Raw genomic sequence first — 18,829 nt, 5'->3', positions numbered from 1 at the left:
AGTGATGTTTCAGACAAGGGGACTCCTAATCGTCTGACACCTTAAAAATCACTGACTCGAAACCGGTTTTAAACCTATAGTCTCTGAGGCAAAGTTGTTCAAAATGATCCATAGAACATTCTCCACTAACGAGATTTTTCCGTTTTTTTAACTCTCTGTAAATCAAAGCGCACTATCCGGTACTTATCAAGCCTGGATCACGAATGATGAATTCATATGATTCATGCGAAAGAGGGAATGATATTTTGCAGTATCGAGAGCGTTTCGGAAATACGAGTCTGAAGTTCGCTGCTTCCACATATTATATTAACCTTAATGATGAGAATTTTTTCTGTAAAAACCACTTAGTAGTAATTTTACAATTAAAATGAAAACCACTACTTTTTTGAGTAATAAAAATTGTTTAATTTTACTTTTTTTTAGTTTGCTGAGGAGTTTACAAGTATATTCATGGGCTAAATTTTACGTTTACAATACAAGTGCTGAAGAACAATTTAAACAGAGAAACTTAATACACACTTTCTTAAGAAAGATAATCTTACATACATACATACATAGATGAAAACATATGAACTATATATATATATAAGTTGATAGTATATTCCTTGTGTTTTTTTTTTAATTATTTTAACGTATTGAATTATGCTGTGCGTAGATTCCGCTCTGGTGAGCAGTTTATTTGCTACTTTACTGAAATTTTGTATATATTTTGTTGTTTTGCTATTTTTTTTTTAGAATACACGGAAGCTGTTCGGATATGCGGTTACAGTTATACGTTGGATGGCAGTCTGCACATGCGCGAAACCCAAAGAGCCAGTCAGCGCATTCAACTCTTCAAGTATATCACGTTGACGCTTGTCATCGTACATTTTCTGCAATATTTTGAACATGCGACCGTATTGAGCATTCGCATAGGCGTGCCACAGTGTGAAGTTGATGACCTAAAATATAAAAAAATATGAAAGATGTTATAAGTCTAGAGAAAATTGGCCTACCTTTGAATCAGTGGGGTCCGCCAGCTTGATTATCTCCACATAGATGTCTTTGAATTCATCCATGTGATCCTTCATATTGCCATCGATAATGCTGATCTTGATTTTGGCAACACCTCTCCTGGCCAAGGCCTCCAACAAATTCGCCTTTTTCTTGTCCATATTTCTGTATAAAAAAAATTAAAAAAAATTTTTAAATGCGAACAACAAATAAAAACAAATATTCAAAAAAATACAGAATCAAAAAAAATATCAAAAAAAATAATATAAAAAAAATACATTATTAAAAAAAAGAATAATATAAAAAAAAATTAAAAATATTAAAAAAAAAATAAAAAATATTTAAAAAAAAATAAAAAATAAAAAATAATAAAAAAAATATTAAAAAATAAATATTAAAAAAAAATAAATAAAATTAAAAAATACATAAAACAAATAAAAAATTAATTAATTATATTTAAAAATATTACAGAGTAAATTAAAAAAAAAAAATAATATTAAAATATTAAAAAAATAAATAAAACAAAACCAGAAAAAAAGAATAATAAAAACAATTTTTTTTAATTTAAAGAAATAAAAATTTTGATACATGAAATAATTAAAAAGAAGAGTTTAAAAAAAATCAAAACATTAAAAAATACAACAAAAATATATGAAAAATAAATAAAAAAAAACATTGAAGTAGTAAATAAAAAACAATAAATAAATAAAATTAAAAAATAAATAAAACGAATAAAAAAAATAAATTAATTAAATTTAAAAAATAAAAAAAGGATAAAAAAGCATACAAAAAATTAAAAACAAAACAAAAAAATATAAAAAATAAATTAAATTTCAAAAAATAAATAATTAGAATTAAAAAAATTATATAATATATAATATATAAAAAATTAAAATATTAAAAAATTAAAAAAATAAAACCCAAAAAAACAAAACATATAAAAGTAATTTTTTTTTTAATTTAAAGAAATTAAAATTTTTAAAATATTAAAAATTAAAAAGAGTTTAAAAAAATTGAAACAATTTTAAAAAGAAAAAAATAAAAAAAAAGTTTAAAAATAAAAAAATTAAAAAAAAGTTTAAAAATAAAAACAACCATAAAAATGAATTTAAAAAAATAAATAACAAAATTAAAGTGAAATATTTCAGTTTTGAGGTTAGAACCGCTCACACTTACGTCTTAATTTTACTGGCATCCGGACGGGTGTCACTCTTAAGACCATAATAGGCGAGCAATTCATCATATTCGCTCTTCATGTCATTTATAACATTGCCACCCAGCTGCGATACACGCTCCAAGGCGGTGCGTATTCTCAACATTTCCTCTTTGTGCGCATCTTCGTCCACATTCGAGTTCACCATTTTGACGAACGCGTGCGGCAGCAAGGGTTTGTATTCAGTGCTTTCGATATTTTGCATGAAGAGCACATGCGCCAACGAATACTTGGGATGTGCGGCAATGACCTCGTCGTAAATGTCCTCAGCCTTGCCGACCTCTGAAAACGAAAACATATAATGCATTATAAACAGTTTGAAAGAGCACTTTTGGCCAAGCACTCACCACATTTGGAGATCATCATGCATTGGAAGTCGCGCAGACCCTCAGCATACTCGTCCGTGGTCATCTTCTTCGGCGACGAAGTGCCCGCAGTGGGGCTGGCGTTAGCACCCGACGCTGCCGCGCCATCGCCCGACGCCGTCACCGTGTCACCGGCATCGGTATTCAGCGAGCTCAATGTATTCACCGAAACGTTCGGCACGGTGATATTGGTTTTTGATTTGCTTGCATTGGCGGCATTATTGCCACTGCCCGCATTGCCGCCCGCGTTGCCGTTACCATTCTTCTTCTCCGGCGGATTCAAGTAGTAGGTGAAATCATATGAATCTACACGACGCACCGACTCATCCTTGGCCAAGGTCGCTGTGCCGGCCAACCAAGCAGTGTTCGCTGGCAAATTCGCTTTGGTCAGCTTCTCTTGCGGCAAGGGTGCCACGTAGAGCACCTTGGCGGGTGTGTCCTTGAGCACACAGTTGGTAAACTTGCGCCGACCGGTCAAACAATTATTATAATGATCATACAAGTCCATATTAATGGCGTTGGATAATTTGAAGAGCGCCACCATATTCGCCTCGTACACTTTCTCTAGCAGATCGCGTTTCTCGTGGCGTAATTGCAATTTAATTGTGTATTCGCCCTTCTCCAACTTCGTGTAGACCTTGTGTGAGTGTGCATCGCCGCAGGCGACCATTGCTTTATTCGCGTCGAACATCATCCAGAGCTGTGATTCGAATTCGGCTTCGTAGAGTAACGAATTGAAGAGTGGCGCATAGACGGCTACTTCTTGTGCTTTCGCTACTTGTAGCGCAAACGTCAACATGTTCTGATAGATTTGACGACCCTCGGGTATGACATCGCGCAGTGCGCTGAGTGGCGTGATTTTCGCTTCAGTGGGACGCAATACAACGGCAGCAGTCTTCAGTTGGATTTGTGGTTGCAAGTCTTCGCTCTTCAAGGCGACAAAATCAAGCTTGTGTATGCCACGCGCAGCGGGCATGATGTCTAAAGGGAGAAATCGAGATGGCAACATTAAAAAAATAATCAAAAAAAAAAATGTTTACATCCGTTGCACCGAAGCTATACGAAACACAACCTTATCACTCAGCTTGTATGGCAATAATAGTTCGATCTGAAAATCTTGTTCGGAAATTGTACCGTTATCTTGAACAGTAATCCATGCCAAACAACTCTATGAAGATACTTTGTCAAATAAATAAGTTTTCCATACAAGGACAAGTTTTTGATAGTTCAGTTTGTATGGCAGCTATATGATATAGCTGTCCGATCTAAACAATTTCTTCGGAAAATGTACCGTTGCTTTGGTTAATAAACCAGACAAAATTTCATGAAAATATCTCGTCAAATAAAAAATTTTTCCATATAAGAACTTAAATTTAATCGTTCTGTTTGTATGGCAGCTATATGATATAGTGGTTCGATCTAAACAATTTCTTCGGATATTGTACCGTTGTTTCGTTAAATAATCTGGGCGAAATTTCATAAAGATAACTCGTCAAATAAAAAAGTTTTCCATGTAAGGAATTGAATTTGATCGTGTTTGTAGGCAGCTATAGTGCTCCGATATCGACAGTTCCGATAAATGAGCAGCTTCTTGTGGAGAAAGGGATGCATGCAAAATGTCATATATATAGCTTAAAAACTGTGGGGCTATTTCGCTTATATACAAACGCGCAGACGGACATGGCTAAATCGATTTTATAGAGGCTCTGACGTTTCCTTTCGAGTGTTACAAATTTCGTCACAAACATTATATAACCTGTTCTCGGTATAAAAATCTACAAGCACCCAGAAATTAAAGTGTAACTTACAAGGATTCGTGTTGTTCGCTTTGATGCCATGGAATTCCAAACTGTATTTGATATGCGTTGTGCCGTAGTTGGACCAATATTTGGCAATGCAAAGCTCCAGTATGTTGTCCTCCTAAGGTTATGTAAGCAGTATTAATTGAAATAATGAAAATAATTTCGTATGCTGCGCTTACCTGACATAGGAAATGCAAAGTGGTCTCATTTTCTGAATTCACAGGCAAAATTTTCATAGTCTCCAAGACACGACAGGACAACCGTGGTAAGATTTGCATGGTGTGTACGAAGAATTTGCCAATAAGATTTTCGCGATTTTTGTCGGTGGAACGCATACGCAAAACTGCAAACAACAACAACAAAAACAAAAAAAAAATCGAATAACAATACAAAAAATTTAAGGCAGCAATTAAAAATCTACAAACAAATATGTATGTATTATAATGCATATGAGCCAAAACGTAGTAATAAACATACATACAAATATATTGATGACAGGGACATTAATTTTAAGCACATACTATTAAAACACTACATGTAAAAATATATATTTATGCTTAAACTACGAATTTACCGGCCCATGTAGCACCGCGTGGCACCATAATGAAGTCTCTCTGTATGGTGTTTGGCTGGAATTCAATGCTGCCATCGCTTTTGGTTGATGTGCATTCAAAGGTGACCGACTCATTACAGTTGATGACATGCGGTTGCACTACGGTCACTGGTATTTGGAACAACACACCCTTCTGCACGCAATTGGAGTCGTAAGCGGATATGCTGAGATTATAAATAAAATTTTAATTATATAAAGAATGGGAACACAACTCTAAAAATGCACATAAAAAAAGCTCTAATGAGACCAATAGGTCTTAACCGTATACATAAAAAATATAAAATATAAAAAAAAAAAATATATTAAACAAAAATAAAAAAAACTAAAAATAAATAAATAAAAAATAAATAAAAAAAATAAATAAAAAAGTTTAAAAACAAATATATGTATAAAAGAATTTAACAAAAAATAAATAAAAAAAAAAAATTAAAAAAATAAAAAAATTAAAAAAAATTAAAAATAAAAAAAAAAAAAATTAAAAAATTAAAAAAAAAATTAAAAATTAAAAAAAAAATTAAAATTAAAAAAAAAAAATTTAAAATAAATAAAAAAAAATAAAAATTAAAAAAAAAAATTAAAAATTAAAAATTAAAAAAAAATTAAAAAAAAAAATTTAAAATTAAACAAAGAATGAAATTAAAAAAAAAAATAAAAATTAAAAAAAAAAATAAAAATTAAAAAAAAAAATAAAAATTAAAAAAAAAAATAAAAATTAAAAAAAAAATAAAATTAAAAAAAAAGTTAAAATTAAAAAAAATTTAAAATTTAAAAAAAAAAATTAAAAAAAAAAAAAATTAAAAAAAAAAAATTAAAACTAAAAAATTAAAAAAAAAAAAAAATTCAAAAAAAAATTTAAAATTAAAAAACAAAAAAATTTAACAAAAACTAAAAAATTAAAAAAAAAAAAATAGCAACTGCAATAGTATAAAAAGTTTAACTATTCCCTCTTCCGTTGCTCAAAACACTCACTTTGCCGTGTGTACACCGGGTGGCAGGCCTGTGGGATCAATCTTGACAGTCAAGGAACGGGATGAGTAACTCAAATCCAAGTAAGCGCCACATTGCACGAACGGTTGCGAGGATATCAAATTCAAACGCATATTAAAGTTGAACTTTTGATGTGGTTCTAAAGAAAATAAAGCAACAATTTACGACGTTAAAAAAATCTGAAAAAATAAAATAAACCAACCAGTCTCCAGGTCATTAAAGAATACTGGCTCGATGGAAACGTCCTGTTCGATTGGTTTCTTCAGCACGCCCTGGCGTAGGTGTATGCCTTTAGCAGCTTGTGCGCCGCAACGCACAGCAAATCTGCAATTTGAAGGCAATAAATCTAAATGTATGGTCCAAATAAATTAAGTGCTCGTACCGCAGCATATTCTCAGACGCTTCGGCGTGCTGTGTGAGATGTTCAAACGACTTCTCCACATTCAACAAACCGCTGCCTTGGGCAAACGGATCGACGTAGCCGAGTTTGGTGGCAGTATTGGTGATGGCACGCTTGATACTGTAGGGGGAATACTTAATGCCCTTTTGTTTGAGACCGGAAATTAGAATCGCTGGAAGTAGGTGGAAAAATTTTAAATATTAATTAAAAAATTTAAAACAGCTTTTAAAAAAATTAATAAAAAAAATTTTTTATTTTAGATATTTAAACTTAAAACATTTAAAAATAATAATTAATTTTTTTTTTTTTTCAAATATTAACCAAAAAAAATTAATATAATTAACTAAAAATTAATAAAGTTTGAAAATAAAAATATTTCAAAAATAAAAAAATTAATGAAATGACGTTTAAAAATGAATACAATTTATAAAAATTAACTAAAATTTAATAAAATTTAAAAAAATTAATCAAAAAATTAATAAAAATTAAAAAAATATGCTAAAAATTAAGAAATTTTAAAAATATTTATTAAAAATAATAGACGTACAAATTGCGCCCGCCACATGTGGTGCTGCCATGCTGGTGCCATTCATTAATTGCGATTTACTCATTGTAAATTGTGGCACTGATGTGATAGCGCCGCCGGGCGCACAAACCGTTACGCCTTGACCGCCATCAATACAGGGATCACGTGATGTCCATGTGTAGACGTTGCCTGGCAATTTTTCACGCATCACATATTCCGCCTCCATCATTTGCGGCGAGACGTAAGCGCCAACACCTAAGTGAACATAAAAAAATATATACAAAATTAATTTTAATTAATAAATTCTTTTAATACACAATTTTAATTTAATTTTTTATACAATTTTAATTTTTTTATACAATTTTAAATTTTATATAAAATTTTAATATATTATATTTTTTTATAAAAATTTAATTTTTTGGTACAAAATATTATTTTAGATTTTTTAATAAAGATTTTAATTTTTTTTTTAATATTTTTTTTTACATAAAATTTAAATTTTGATTTTTTTTTATTTTAATCTAAATTTTTTCAATTTTAATTTTTTTACATACTTTCAATTAAATTTTTTTATAAAACTTAAATTTATTGTTTTTTACTCACCAATACAACTAGGTTGACTAATATCGGGTGGCGTGCCAACAGTGCACAAAGCTGGTCCATGATTACCGGCAGAGGCTACCCATACAACACCGTATTTATTCACAACTTCGCTCATTAGCTCACCGATGCGACTAAGTAAAACAAAAACAACAAAGAAACAGAATAAACATTAAAAAACAATGCGTTTTAGTATTTACGAGCATGGAAAATCAACATGAGGCAACAATAATAAAAAAAAAATCTAATTATTTAAATTGATTAACACAGAAAATATTGCTATTAAGGCAACAACAAATGAATTTACTTTGAAATTTTGCTAGTATTTGTGGTTGTGTGCAAGAAAACGCACTGTTAATCACAATTCAATTAAAAATGTTAATCAAAACGTGTGCGCATACGTCTAACAATGAAAGAAAAGAACGGAAATATATTACCTCATGTAGGCTTTCCGTTTCCTTTTACGTTTCTTATCGACAATCAAAGGACTTTCATATTGATACATTTGACTTTTTGATATTTATGGTGTTTGTTTTTGTAAAATTCAATGCAATTTAAATTTCAAAGTAGATTCGTTTTGGTACAATTTTGAAAATCGATATAATAAATATTTTAATATCATTATTAACATAAACGACGAATTGTACAACTTACCCTGCATTAGACCAGTGCGCATGTTCGCCATAACTCATATTGATCACGTCTATTTTGGTGCCGGAGCGACACAATTCCATGACTTTCATCATGCCACGCACTAGCGCTGTGCCAGTTTCCATCGAACCTAAACGCCCATCACCGATTGTAATCGAGACAATGCGTGCATTAGGCGCAACGCCGTCGACATCCTTGGATGCGTGATTGCCACTGGCAATGGAAGCGACATGTGTGCCATGTGATGCTGAAAATATTAGTAGTGAACATGAATAAATAAGAATTACAACACATTTGTTTACATTTTTACTTACAGCACATGCCCACAATCTCGAGCACATCACCGTTATCATGCACATTCATCGATATGGAGAAGAAGTCATCAACATTCTTTATTTCGTGCGTCTTCGAGTACTCGCCAAGATGCAGCGCGTTCTCAAGATCACCCTAAATATTATCAAAAAAAAATAATTTAGAAACTTTTCTTTGTTTATCACTTTCTCCTCGCACCTTTTCCGTAGTATCCACGACTGCTTGCCAACCGTTGGCGGTCTGATACAAAATACAGTCATATGTTGTTCTTATGTCTTTGTATATCTTCTCATAATTGTTTAACATTTCTAAAGTGTTATCTAAATCTTCTTTAATCAATTTCTTATCCCAGCTCAATTTCGTTAGATCTGCAGATGAGTTTATGTTATAGATCAAATATGAAAAAGAAAAATATACTCCAGAAACCTGAGTTTTGCGCTTCGAATTCGCTGATTTTGCGTGCAATTGCGGCAGTGGCCAGTTTATTGGGGCCATCCCAATCCTTGGTTTTGTAAAAATTGGTAATGTTCTCTCTCACTTTAAATGGGCACAAGTCATGGAAGTTTTTCATGCCGATACGATATTCGCCGTTGGCAGTGTTAGAAGCAGTCATTTGCGGTGACAACTACAATAGTGATCAGATATAGATAAGAAGAATTGCAATTATAATATACTATAAGCGTATAATGGCAAAAATAAACAAAACAAAGAGCACCATGTAATTGCGAATGAAGTATTATTAGATTTTTGATATAAGCAGATAAGTACACACACGTATACAAATGCACTTAAGTAGAGATATAAACATTTAAGCAGACCGATTATTAGTGTTAAAATGCTTAATCATGCGAAATTTTATTTACGCGACGTTATTTTGTGCCATATAATATAACTACATACGTATGCATTTAAATGTTGACAAAATTAATACAGCTTTTTTTAGTAACTGTTCTTTTTCGCGAATGCTAATCAACGTTAATTTATTCCAAACTCTATGCACTTACTTTAAGTTGGCGTCCAGAACAGCCCGTGATGAAGCCTTTATCATTGGCTTTAACTTTTTTGGACATGTCAACGTCACCACAACCCGTGCAGTCAAAACGCTCGATCACCTTCACTGATTTACCGTCACATAGAGTCTATTGAAAATATGAAAAAAATATATATAATAAAATTTGTAATTAATAAACTAAATCATAACCTCTAAATTTTAAGTTTTACAATAAAAATTACTTGCCTCCAAACCTGATGCACGCGGATCAACGCCGGAATCGAAAATGGCGATCACGGTGTCACGCCCATCATAATCGGGATACTTTTGCAAGAAATTTAAAACTCCTGTTTCAGCTTTGGGCACCAATGCGCCGCTCGGAAAAGTGGCTTCAATGATACCACTGCTATTGCTCGCCGCCATTGTTGCTTCCGGCTGCTCCTGCTCTGCCTTTTCACCTTTAGTTAGCTGCTGATTAACAACGGTACTAATCGTTACGTATCCTCTGGTTGTACGCAGGCTCTTTACAATTCTGCTTGAATTTGCTGCCGTTTTTATAGCACCTTTGTGTTGGTAAATAAGCAATAAATTACACAAATGTTGATTTTAACTAATTTAAACCTAATTGACAATAAATTGTCTGTCCGAAATGTCTAATCAACAATTTTTTCTGCCGTCTATGGAAGAAACGATGAAAAGCAATTGTCACCGTTTTGTAGATGTCAGCTTTGTTGGTACTGTATTTGTTGTTGTTTTGCAAATTGCCGTTTGCAAATAGCGGCCGGTGACAGGTAAAATTGGGATGTATTGTAAATCTTTTACGCTAGATGTCGCTTTGAGAATTCTGCTATTCTAATTAGCACAACAATTTTCGTAGCAATTATTTCTAATTTTAAGTTTATTTTTATAAACATTCAATAACACACTTAGAATTTTTAAATAAGTATATACAAAAGGAGTACAAAAAACATAAAAACAAAAACAATAACAAAAAAGTGACGTACAATTAATATTTGTGAAAAACTGTGTACTATTGCTTGTATTTTTGATAACTTTTTTGTTATGGATTACTTTCAAATTTCTAAAATATGTTTGAAGCTTAAATCCAAGCTGGTTCAAAAATTATAGAGATTTATACAACTAAACCGTTTGTATCTTGATTCCCGAGTAACATTTCTTCCAATTGGATAAGTAAATATTTCCTGTATTCTGTATTTCAGTGCGGTATGTTATCGATAACTAAGCTGAAATTCTTTTTGGTCGGCGTTAAAACTCTTTTGTGTGCAGCTTTGCTGTCTTTTTATTGACAGCTCTCAGCCAGCTGATCGAACCGTCAAATCTTCTACTCGCTGTCAAACTATTGTGAAAAAAGTTTGTGTTGGTGCGTGAGATTTCGTTCGAAGTTGTTTCGTTCTTTTACAAATCATAAAATAACAAACTAAATAAAATGTGGTACGAAATCTTACCTTCAGCCGGCATTATCACAGTCGTACTTGCAGTTCCTGTGTACGCGATGTGGGGTCTTAACAAATTGACCCTTGGCAATGTAAGTAAATGTTGGTTGAAGTATATTCCGGATGACACAGTCAGCTTATATAACTGTGTGCTGGATCGTAGTGCTTCGCATCTTTTCAACATATTAGTATCTAATTCAGTTTATAAATTAATTTATTTCGTTCACTTTATGACAGTTGTTCCTACATCAATTATTTAATTGTATTTTTAACTATCCTACAGTCCTACCGCCGCAATATGGACGAACGTTTCGACCGAATTTTGTATCAACGCGACAGCAGACTAACCAAAAATCCATACATTCAGAATGTGAGTATCAACTAGTTGGAAAATTATAATAGTTTCAGCGAGTGCTTGTTTATCAACAAAAGCAAAAGTTAGGATTCTAGTGCTATTAGTTTTTGCAATATTTTCAAAGTTTATTGATATATTTGGAGTTTTCGATTTTCAAAAAAGAAATTACTAACTATAAATTTCATTTAGCAATTTAAAAGACCATTTTAATTTGCAAAATGCAATAGCAAGTAGATATTAATTGTTTAATGGGCACTAATCAGTAACTTAAAAATAAATTAAATTTTTATGATTACTAAATCGAATTTATGAAAATATGTCAGTCAATGAATGTACATATACATATATCCATATATTCTCCAGTCTACGTCATGACGACATATATATATCGTTGATAAGATTACTTTTGTATATGAAACATTTGTAGAAAATGCAGGTATTCTAACAGGGAATACGTTAGAGAATGTAGTTTTTTTAAATTTACTGTCGAAACAATGGTTTATTGTTTTAATTTATACAAATGTATATTGTTTGGTTCCAATTTATTTTATCTTTAATTCTAAATATTTCACTTACTCGAAAAGATTTGGTTCTTTTAGTTATAATGGAAAAATAGGTACCCTTATTGGCTATTCATACAAATATTTTTTTTTTTTTCATTCCTACAGGGCTTGGATTCCATTCCCGATGAAGAAAGTAATTAAATGTCATGTATATATGCAATTTAATCACATTTATAGTGTAACATTAATGAAGGATATCAAATAAAAAATGTAAAACAAATATTGCTTCCTATTTCCTTGATAGTGTAATGTAGTGGAGTCAGCTGTTGAGTCTCTGTATTTTTCTTCCTCTTTATATAGTCCTTTATGTGCAGTGAAACATCCCTGCACTGAAGGAAAAACCACCCTTAACATTGCCTACTATCAATTATCCTCCCAATTGTCAGTCACACTTCATAAGGCGTCTTCAAAGGCAGAAAAATAAATTCAGCACAATTAAACTGCTAAATATTGTACAAAAATTGTAAAATATAGAATATTATATTATTAAAGTGATATTAAAGCTACTCTGTAGTTAAAATGTTAAAAGGACATCATAAAAATAAGTGAAAAGTACGGTTTTTCACATTTTCCAACGCAAAGGCGATACGATGAAGTGGTCGTGCATTGTGCAAAAGGGGGCGCAAGTAACAGAAAACACCAGAAGCCATTTGGCACTGGGTGTGGGAAGTAGTGCGCCTGTTAGTGTTAAGCGTAAAAGGAAATGTGGCAAAAGCGGCAATTTCGCTGTGGGCCACTTTATCGATGCTTGTTGTTTTTTTATTCGGACTTTTGTTTTGCTCGCGGTGGCTGCGGTATTTTTGTTTACAATCGACAGCGTCAATGCCGCCGCTACTTCCTTGAAAGCGCCACACGAAGGAGATAGTGGGACAACAGCGGGAGGGCGACATCAACATCAACACGCTGCCGTCAATGCTGCTGAATTGCACGAATACGAGCACGAGGAGAAAGGCTATTGTGCGCCATACAATGGTATAATTTGTAAGCAATATATAAGCGGACAGGTATGGTATAGTCGTGAAGATCCGACGGGCGGCTGGAAGAATGAGCAAATTACAACCGCATTGTGGGAAGAATTAATTGCAGACTTGACGGGATTATGCCGCCAAGCGGCAGAGGTGAGTGCCCGCACTTGTAATACAATTATTGTCTTAAGCTTAGGAAGTTAATCTGCTCATTCTTTATAGAAAATGCTGTGCGCCTACGCATTCCCGCATTGTCAGAGGGAAAATGGACGTACAATAAAAGTGCCGTTATGCTATGAGGATTGCACAGCGACACATTTACAATTCTGCTACAACGATTGGGTGTTGATTGAGGAGAAGAAGGAGCGTAATATATTTCTGAAGAGTCGCTTGCATTTCCGGTTACCCAACTGTAGCGTGCTACCAAGACACAATGCCACCGCAAAGAAACCGAATTGCTCGTACATTGGACTAACGGAACTTAAAGAAGATGAAGTAAGCTGTAAGTATAACGTACACGTGAACTTTATATTTATGTTACATTTCTTCTTATATTATACTATACTAAATTTTAATAGACGATTGTCGCAATGGCAACGGCCGTTACTATCTCGGCACGGTAAATGTAACGAAAACGGGCTTGCCATGTCAACGCTGGGACGTGCAACATCCGCACAAACATATCCAACCGCCACAGGTGTTTCCGCAAATAGCTAATGGTGAAAATTACTGCCGTAATGCCGGTGGCGAAGAACCCTATCCATGGTGTTACACGCTCGATGAGTCCGTCCGTTGGCAGCACTGCGATATACCACTCTGCCGTAAGTGCATATACAATAATTTAAAATAAAATGTTAAACAATTAAAGCCTTTTTTACAGCTGACTATATTGATCTCACTGCCAAAGATCTTAATGCACCCATAAAAATGGAAACTTTTTTCACACCATCCATGATCTTCCTACTCGCCGGCATCGGTTTCGTTGGCATTGTGGCGCTACATTTGATTATTTTACTGGTACACAAGATATCTAAGCATAAAGAGTTTTCGTCGCAACAACAACGCCAACCAGTACCAACCTCCGAGTGCAATGTTTCGGTGCGCGGCGGTGGCGATTGCAATTTGACAGAGAGCAGAGAAACTTTAGGTTCGAACAATGCGGTAGCCATAAGCAACAAGTGTGGCACAATTAAAAGTACAGCAACAGTACACAGTGTAGCCGAGCCCAAAACAAATTTAAACACGAAATTGGAGAAACTGGAATATCCACGTGGCGATATCGTATATGTGCGTTCGTTGGGGCAAGGCGCTTTTGGAAGGGTGTTTCAGGTGAGTTAGTGATAAAAAAATGCATAATTCAATAATTACATTTGAATTAATAATCATCGCGTAGGCTAAAGCACCTGGTCTTGTGCCGGGCAACGATGACTATCTGGTCGCCGTGAAAATGCTGAAAGACGACGCCAGCGATCAAATGCAGATGGATTTCGAACGTGAGGCCTGCCTCTTGGCTGAATTCGATCACGCCAATATTGTTAAGCTACTCGGCGTATGCGCATTGGGACGACCCATGTGTCTACTCTTCGAATTCATGTCACCGGGTGATTTAAGTGAATTTTTACGCGCCTGTTCACCCTATGCCACGCATCAAATACAACAACGCAATCGTCAGGAATTGAATGAGGGTCACTTACTACAGATAGCGGCACAAATTGCTGCCGGTATGGTTTACTTGTCTGAACGGAAGTTTGTACATCGCGATTTGGCCACACGCAATTGTCTAATCAACGAACAAATGGAAGTGAAAATTGCCGATTTCGGCTTATCACATAAAATATACTTGCAAGACTACTATAAGGGTGATGAGAATGATGTTATACCGATACGTTGGATGCCACTCGAAAGTATATTGTACAACAAATTCTCCATTGAATCGGATGTCTGGGCTTATGGCATATGCTTGTGGGAGATATTCTCGTTCGCATTGCAACCCTACTTTGGGCTGACACACGAAGAGGTGATTAAGTTCATCAAAGAAGGCAACGTGCTGAGCTGTCCGGACAATACACCGTTATCGGTGTATGCTTTAATGCGTCGTTGTTGGAATCGTAAACCAAATGAACGTCCCAGTTTTGCGGAAATCAATCATTGTATACAACACAGTTTGGTGGAGTACGAGTGCAAAACGATGATGTAGAGCGCGTGTGGTGGAGAAAAAAAGCAACTGTACTTACTTTCAACTGGCCATATACATACATACATACATCCATACATATATACAAAGAAATATTTTAGTATAAGTGCAACAACAAAAACACTTCCGTTCGAAAATACTCAGCAATGGTTGGTTTAAAAATTAAGTTCATATGAAATAGCTATAGTTTTGCACATAAAAAATTGTGTAACAACAACAATAAGCACAAATTATGCATTTATATGGAGCTAATATATAATAATACTTACAAACGTGTACTCAGAAAAGTTGTGTTCAGGCAATAATTTATGTAGTTGTGTGCAAAATATGCAGTCCAGCTCAACAAGTTTCCTTACTTTTATATATATTTTTATTGAATAAGTATACTCAATCATTTATTATAAGATATATTTGATTTTTTTTTCAATTTTTTAGAAATAGTATACACAAATTTTATGTTGAAACAAGAAAAAACTATAACTTCGGCTTTACCGAAGCTATAATGCCTCTCACAGGTGCATTTCTGAGCATATAAAAATTTTTAAACTTGATTTTGATTGATCAATTTCTATGACAGCTCTATGTTATAGCTGTCCGATCTGAACAATTTCTTCGGAGAATGTACCAGTGTTTTGGCTTATAATTCATGCCAAATTTCGTGAAGATATCACGTCAAATGAAAAAGTTTTCCATACAAAGACATAATTTTGATCGTTAAGTTTCTATGGCAGCTATATGCTATAGTAGTCCGCTATGAACAATTTCTGCGGAAAATATACCGTTGCTTTGTCTAATAATTCATGCCAAATTTCGTGAAGATATCTCGTCAAATGAAAAAGTTTTCCATACAAAGACTGGATTTTGATCGTTAAGTTTGTATGGCAGCTATATGCTATAGTGGTCCGATATCGACGGTTCCGATAAATGAGCAACTTCTTGCAGAGAAAAACATAGGTACAAAATTTCAGATCGATATCTCAAAAACGGAATGACTAATTCGCCTATATACAGACGAACGGAGAGGACAGGACAGGTGGTTAAATCGACTGAGCTATGATGCCAATCATTTACGAGTATATGTATGTACTCTACATAATTTCCGACGTTTTATTTGTAGCGTTACTAACGTCGTGACAAATTCAATACACATTGTTAAAGGTATAAAATTTCATTTTTTTAAACATCGAATATTTTTGTATAAAAAAAATCCTCCTCAAACACGTTCCAATCATCGAGCAGCGCTAGTCTGCACTATTTAACTCAACGAATTATACTGATAATTTTTAGATATGTATTTATATATACACATACAATAATGCATCAGTAGCCAACATATCTGATGGATTTTTAAATAAATTCATGTTTATTGATTTACTTTTACAATAAAAAAGAAAATTTGTTTGCTATGAGTACAATATTTTTTAATAATTTATGCGCAAAGCAAAAAAAAGAGATTTATTTGAGCAAATATATATCATAAAAATATTTAAAGTCAATATATACACTTGTACATAATATACAGTGAAACAAACGAACATACATAGAGACTTAATTGCATATTGTATAACAAATAACCGATGTTTGTGTAATAATAAAATAAACTTTAAAAAAAGACACTACAAATTTTCATACTAAATATTAAGTAAGACTCGTATCATGTTTATAAATACATACATACATATGTAGTTTCTTAATAAATAAAAAATTGGTGACAAAAGTAAAGGAAAATGTGTGTTGGAATAATGCTCATTTCAAAACAATTTTTTTTTATTATAAATGTTGTTTTTTATTATTATAAATATTATTTATTATTTTTTTTTATATTATTTATTATTTTTTTAAATATTATTTATTATTTTTTTTCTACTATTAATATTTTTTATAATTATAATTATATAAAAATACTTTTTTTAGTATTAGTTCTTATCAGGGTTGCAATTAATGCATCAAAAAATAGTTTCATAAAAAATTGATTTAATTTTTTTTATTTTGTAATCCGAAAATCTTTATGAAAAATAATTTTATATTTTAAATATAATAATTGTATATTTTGTAAATAACTGTAATAAAATGTCCAACTCAACATTCAGTAGTAGTAGTCATAACACGCCCAAGGATGGTAATAACAGTAGGGCCGCTCATACTCCACAACGCCCACTCCACCAACAACAACGGGCGCTCTCCAACCATAACCGCCACGGTAACCAAAACCGCGTCCAAAAAAGGCGCCGCCACCTCCACGACCAAATCCTCTGCCACCAAAACCACCACGTCCGCCACCAAAACCACCACGTCCGCCACCACGTCCGCCACCAAATCCACCACGACCTCCACCAAATCCACCATGTCCACCACCAAATCCACCGTGGCCGCCACCATGTCCACCACCCCCGCCACCGTGTCCACCGCCACCGCCACCTCCTCTAGCGGCCACCATTTCGCAAACCCAAAACAGTAGCAAAATAGAAAGGATCACTTTGAGAACCAGTTTAGACATCTTCAAATTGCAACGACTTGTTTTCGACTGAAATTCCATTCTACAGTCATTTAACCTGAGAAAGAATTATTGTGATCTACCAATTAGTACAAGTGTTCTAATTGAATGACGATGAATGAGTAGTGATTTTGAAAAACCCCTCTCGCCTCGAATATATTTGAGTTATTTGGAATTTTCTACTAGTTATTTGTTTATAAATTTATTGTTCAATAGTGTTAAGACATCATTAATTATGTTAACTGTATGTGAAAAGTAAGAAAATCTTGGCGGTATTCCCCGTTTAATTTGTTAACTGTACAGTGAACATTCGGTAACCTGAAAACTCAAACTAATAGGTCGACGCTGAGCACTTTTGAAATGGTTTAGAACGAGCTACGGCACCAGTTTGTTATGTACGTGTAATGCTTGGTTGGAGGAGGGCTGGTACACCCTCGGAGCCGTTGCAGAAGAGCATGAGAGTGAAAACTTACCGATCAAAACGAGTTTGCGCAGCTTCGTTCTAGATACTGTAGCAGGTTAAACTCCTATCTATCCAGAATTGTCCCCGACATATCCAATATGTGTCCTGCGTGCAATGACTCTCCGCATGACTCTGGCTACCTCCTTGCATGCGCTGCATACAAATCTTACTCTCCTTTCCCTATGGTCCGACCCCGTCGAAACGGCGACGACAACTTAGCTAATCCTTACCATATTAACGGGAAAAAACAACAACAAGGTAGATTTCCAAAAAGTTGCCCTTCGCCGGATAAAATCTGGGTCGATTCCGGTAACGTAGAACCGGCTGTCGTGGGCATTGCAGACGAAGAGCTCGAGTGTCCGCGAGAGTCGAGAGTGAACCATTCGCAGCTTTTTGGATACTGTAGCAGTTAAACTCATACTTATAACATAATAGAAACAACCCCGACATATCAAACGTATGTCCAGCATGCAACGAGTCCCCATAACTCTAACCACCTCTTTGCATACCCAGCTAACCCCACACATCTGACACCCCTCTTCCTATGGTAAAACAGCACATTTCCTAGGCCTATCGTTGGATGACCTCTTTGACACTTTATCTGAACGCAGTGGATAAGCAGCGCGCCAATAAATCTATTAGCAAAGGAGAGACGACAACTCTGGTTATGAGACAAAGACGGTATAGAAATATACGTGCCCACGAAACGGGCTAGGTTGCACATAATTAAACTCTAGCAAGATGAGTCATGGGTTTTTCCATAAATACTTATGTATATGTATAACATTAAAAAACCGAAAGATCCTTTGTACGACGAACCCCTAGACGAAGAAAATTACACATAATCTCGCCCGTGGAAAAAATCACGAAAAACTTTAGAAAACAAGC

The 18,829-nt window shown here is 33.9% G+C and overlaps 3 protein-coding genes across 3 annotated transcripts; 2 read left to right on the top strand and 1 right to left on the bottom strand.

The window, feature by feature from the left end:
* Window positions 1-381: 381 nt before the first annotated feature.
* Window positions 382-10,198, bottom strand: LOC105233843 (tripeptidyl-peptidase 2). The gene is made up of 18 exons (XM_049451977.1): window positions 9,700-10,198; window positions 9,467-9,601; window positions 8,889-9,087; window positions 8,661-8,830; window positions 8,465-8,597; window positions 8,154-8,397; window positions 7,503-7,633; window positions 6,921-7,154; window positions 6,356-6,545; window positions 6,176-6,297; window positions 5,956-6,112; window positions 4,948-5,150; window positions 4,553-4,716; window positions 4,380-4,491; window positions 2,554-3,552; window positions 2,170-2,488; window positions 996-1,158; window positions 382-941 (listed from the first exon to the last, which is right to left on the bottom strand). The coding sequence occupies exons 1-18, from the start codon at window positions 9,874-9,876 to the stop codon at window positions 732-734; spliced, it is 4,062 nt and encodes a 1,353-aa protein (XP_049307934.1). The 5' UTR covers window positions 9,877-10,198; the 3' UTR covers window positions 382-731.
* Window positions 10,199-10,776: 578 nt separating this feature from the next.
* On the top strand, window positions 10,777-12,045 carry LOC105233844 (uncharacterized). The gene is made up of 3 exons (XM_011216016.4): window positions 10,777-10,999; window positions 11,191-11,277; window positions 11,931-12,045. Exons 1-3 carry the CDS (start codon window positions 10,901-10,903, stop codon window positions 11,964-11,966), a joined length of 222 nt encoding a protein of 73 aa, XP_011214318.1. The 5' UTR covers window positions 10,777-10,900; the 3' UTR covers window positions 11,967-12,045.
* A 153-nt stretch (window positions 12,046-12,198) lies between these two features.
* LOC105233845 (tyrosine-protein kinase transmembrane receptor Ror2) lies at window positions 12,199-17,188 on the top strand. The gene is made up of 5 exons (XM_011216017.4): window positions 12,199-12,943; window positions 13,013-13,292; window positions 13,369-13,611; window positions 13,671-14,119; window positions 14,184-17,188. The coding sequence occupies exons 1-5, from the start codon at window positions 12,416-12,418 to the stop codon at window positions 14,985-14,987; spliced, it is 2,304 nt and encodes a 767-aa protein (XP_011214319.2). The 5' UTR covers window positions 12,199-12,415; the 3' UTR covers window positions 14,988-17,188.
* Window positions 17,189-18,829: the final 1,641 nt, after the last annotated feature.

Source organism: Bactrocera dorsalis, chromosome 3, assembly GCF_023373825.1.
Source record: "Bactrocera dorsalis isolate Fly_Bdor chromosome 3, ASM2337382v1, whole genome shotgun sequence".
NCBI lineage: Eukaryota > Metazoa > Arthropoda > Insecta > Diptera > Tephritidae > Bactrocera > Bactrocera dorsalis.
The sequence above is the reverse complement of the archived record's forward strand: the minus strand, read 5'-3'. Positions and strand labels throughout refer to the sequence as shown.

Bases quoted from the DNA above. Each gene is read 5' to 3' on its own strand.
- LOC105233843 (XM_049451977.1), bottom strand. From the start codon at position 9,876: ATGGCGGCGAGCAATAGCAGTGGTATCATTGAAGCCACTTTTCCGAGC. The intron at 6,546-6,920 runs GTACGTCTATTA...ACCTACTTCCAG, and splicing joins ACATGTGGCGGGCGCAATTT to CGATTCTAATTTCCGGTCTC. The intron at 4,492-4,552 runs GTAAGCGCAGCA...ACATAACCTTAG, and splicing joins CTTTGCATTTCCTATGTCAG to GAGGACAACATACTGGAGCT.
- LOC105233845 (XM_011216017.4), top strand. From the start codon at position 12,416: ATGAAGTGGTCGTGCATTGTGCAAAAGGGGGCGCAAGTAACAGAAAAC. The intron at 12,944-13,012 runs GTGAGTGCCCGC...CATTCTTTATAG, and splicing joins TATGCCGCCAAGCGGCAGAG to AAAATGCTGTGCGCCTACGC. The intron at 13,293-13,368 runs GTAAGTATAACG...AAATTTTAATAG, and splicing joins TAAAGAAGATGAAGTAAGCT to ACGATTGTCGCAATGGCAAC.
- LOC105233844 (XM_011216016.4), top strand. From the start codon at position 10,901: ATGTGGTACGAAATCTTACCTTCAGCCGGCATTATCACAGTCGTACTT. The intron at 11,000-11,190 runs GTAAGTAAATGT...ACTATCCTACAG, and splicing joins ACAAATTGACCCTTGGCAAT to TCCTACCGCCGCAATATGGA. The intron at 11,278-11,930 runs GTGAGTATCAAC...TCATTCCTACAG, and splicing joins AAAATCCATACATTCAGAAT to GGCTTGGATTCCATTCCCGA.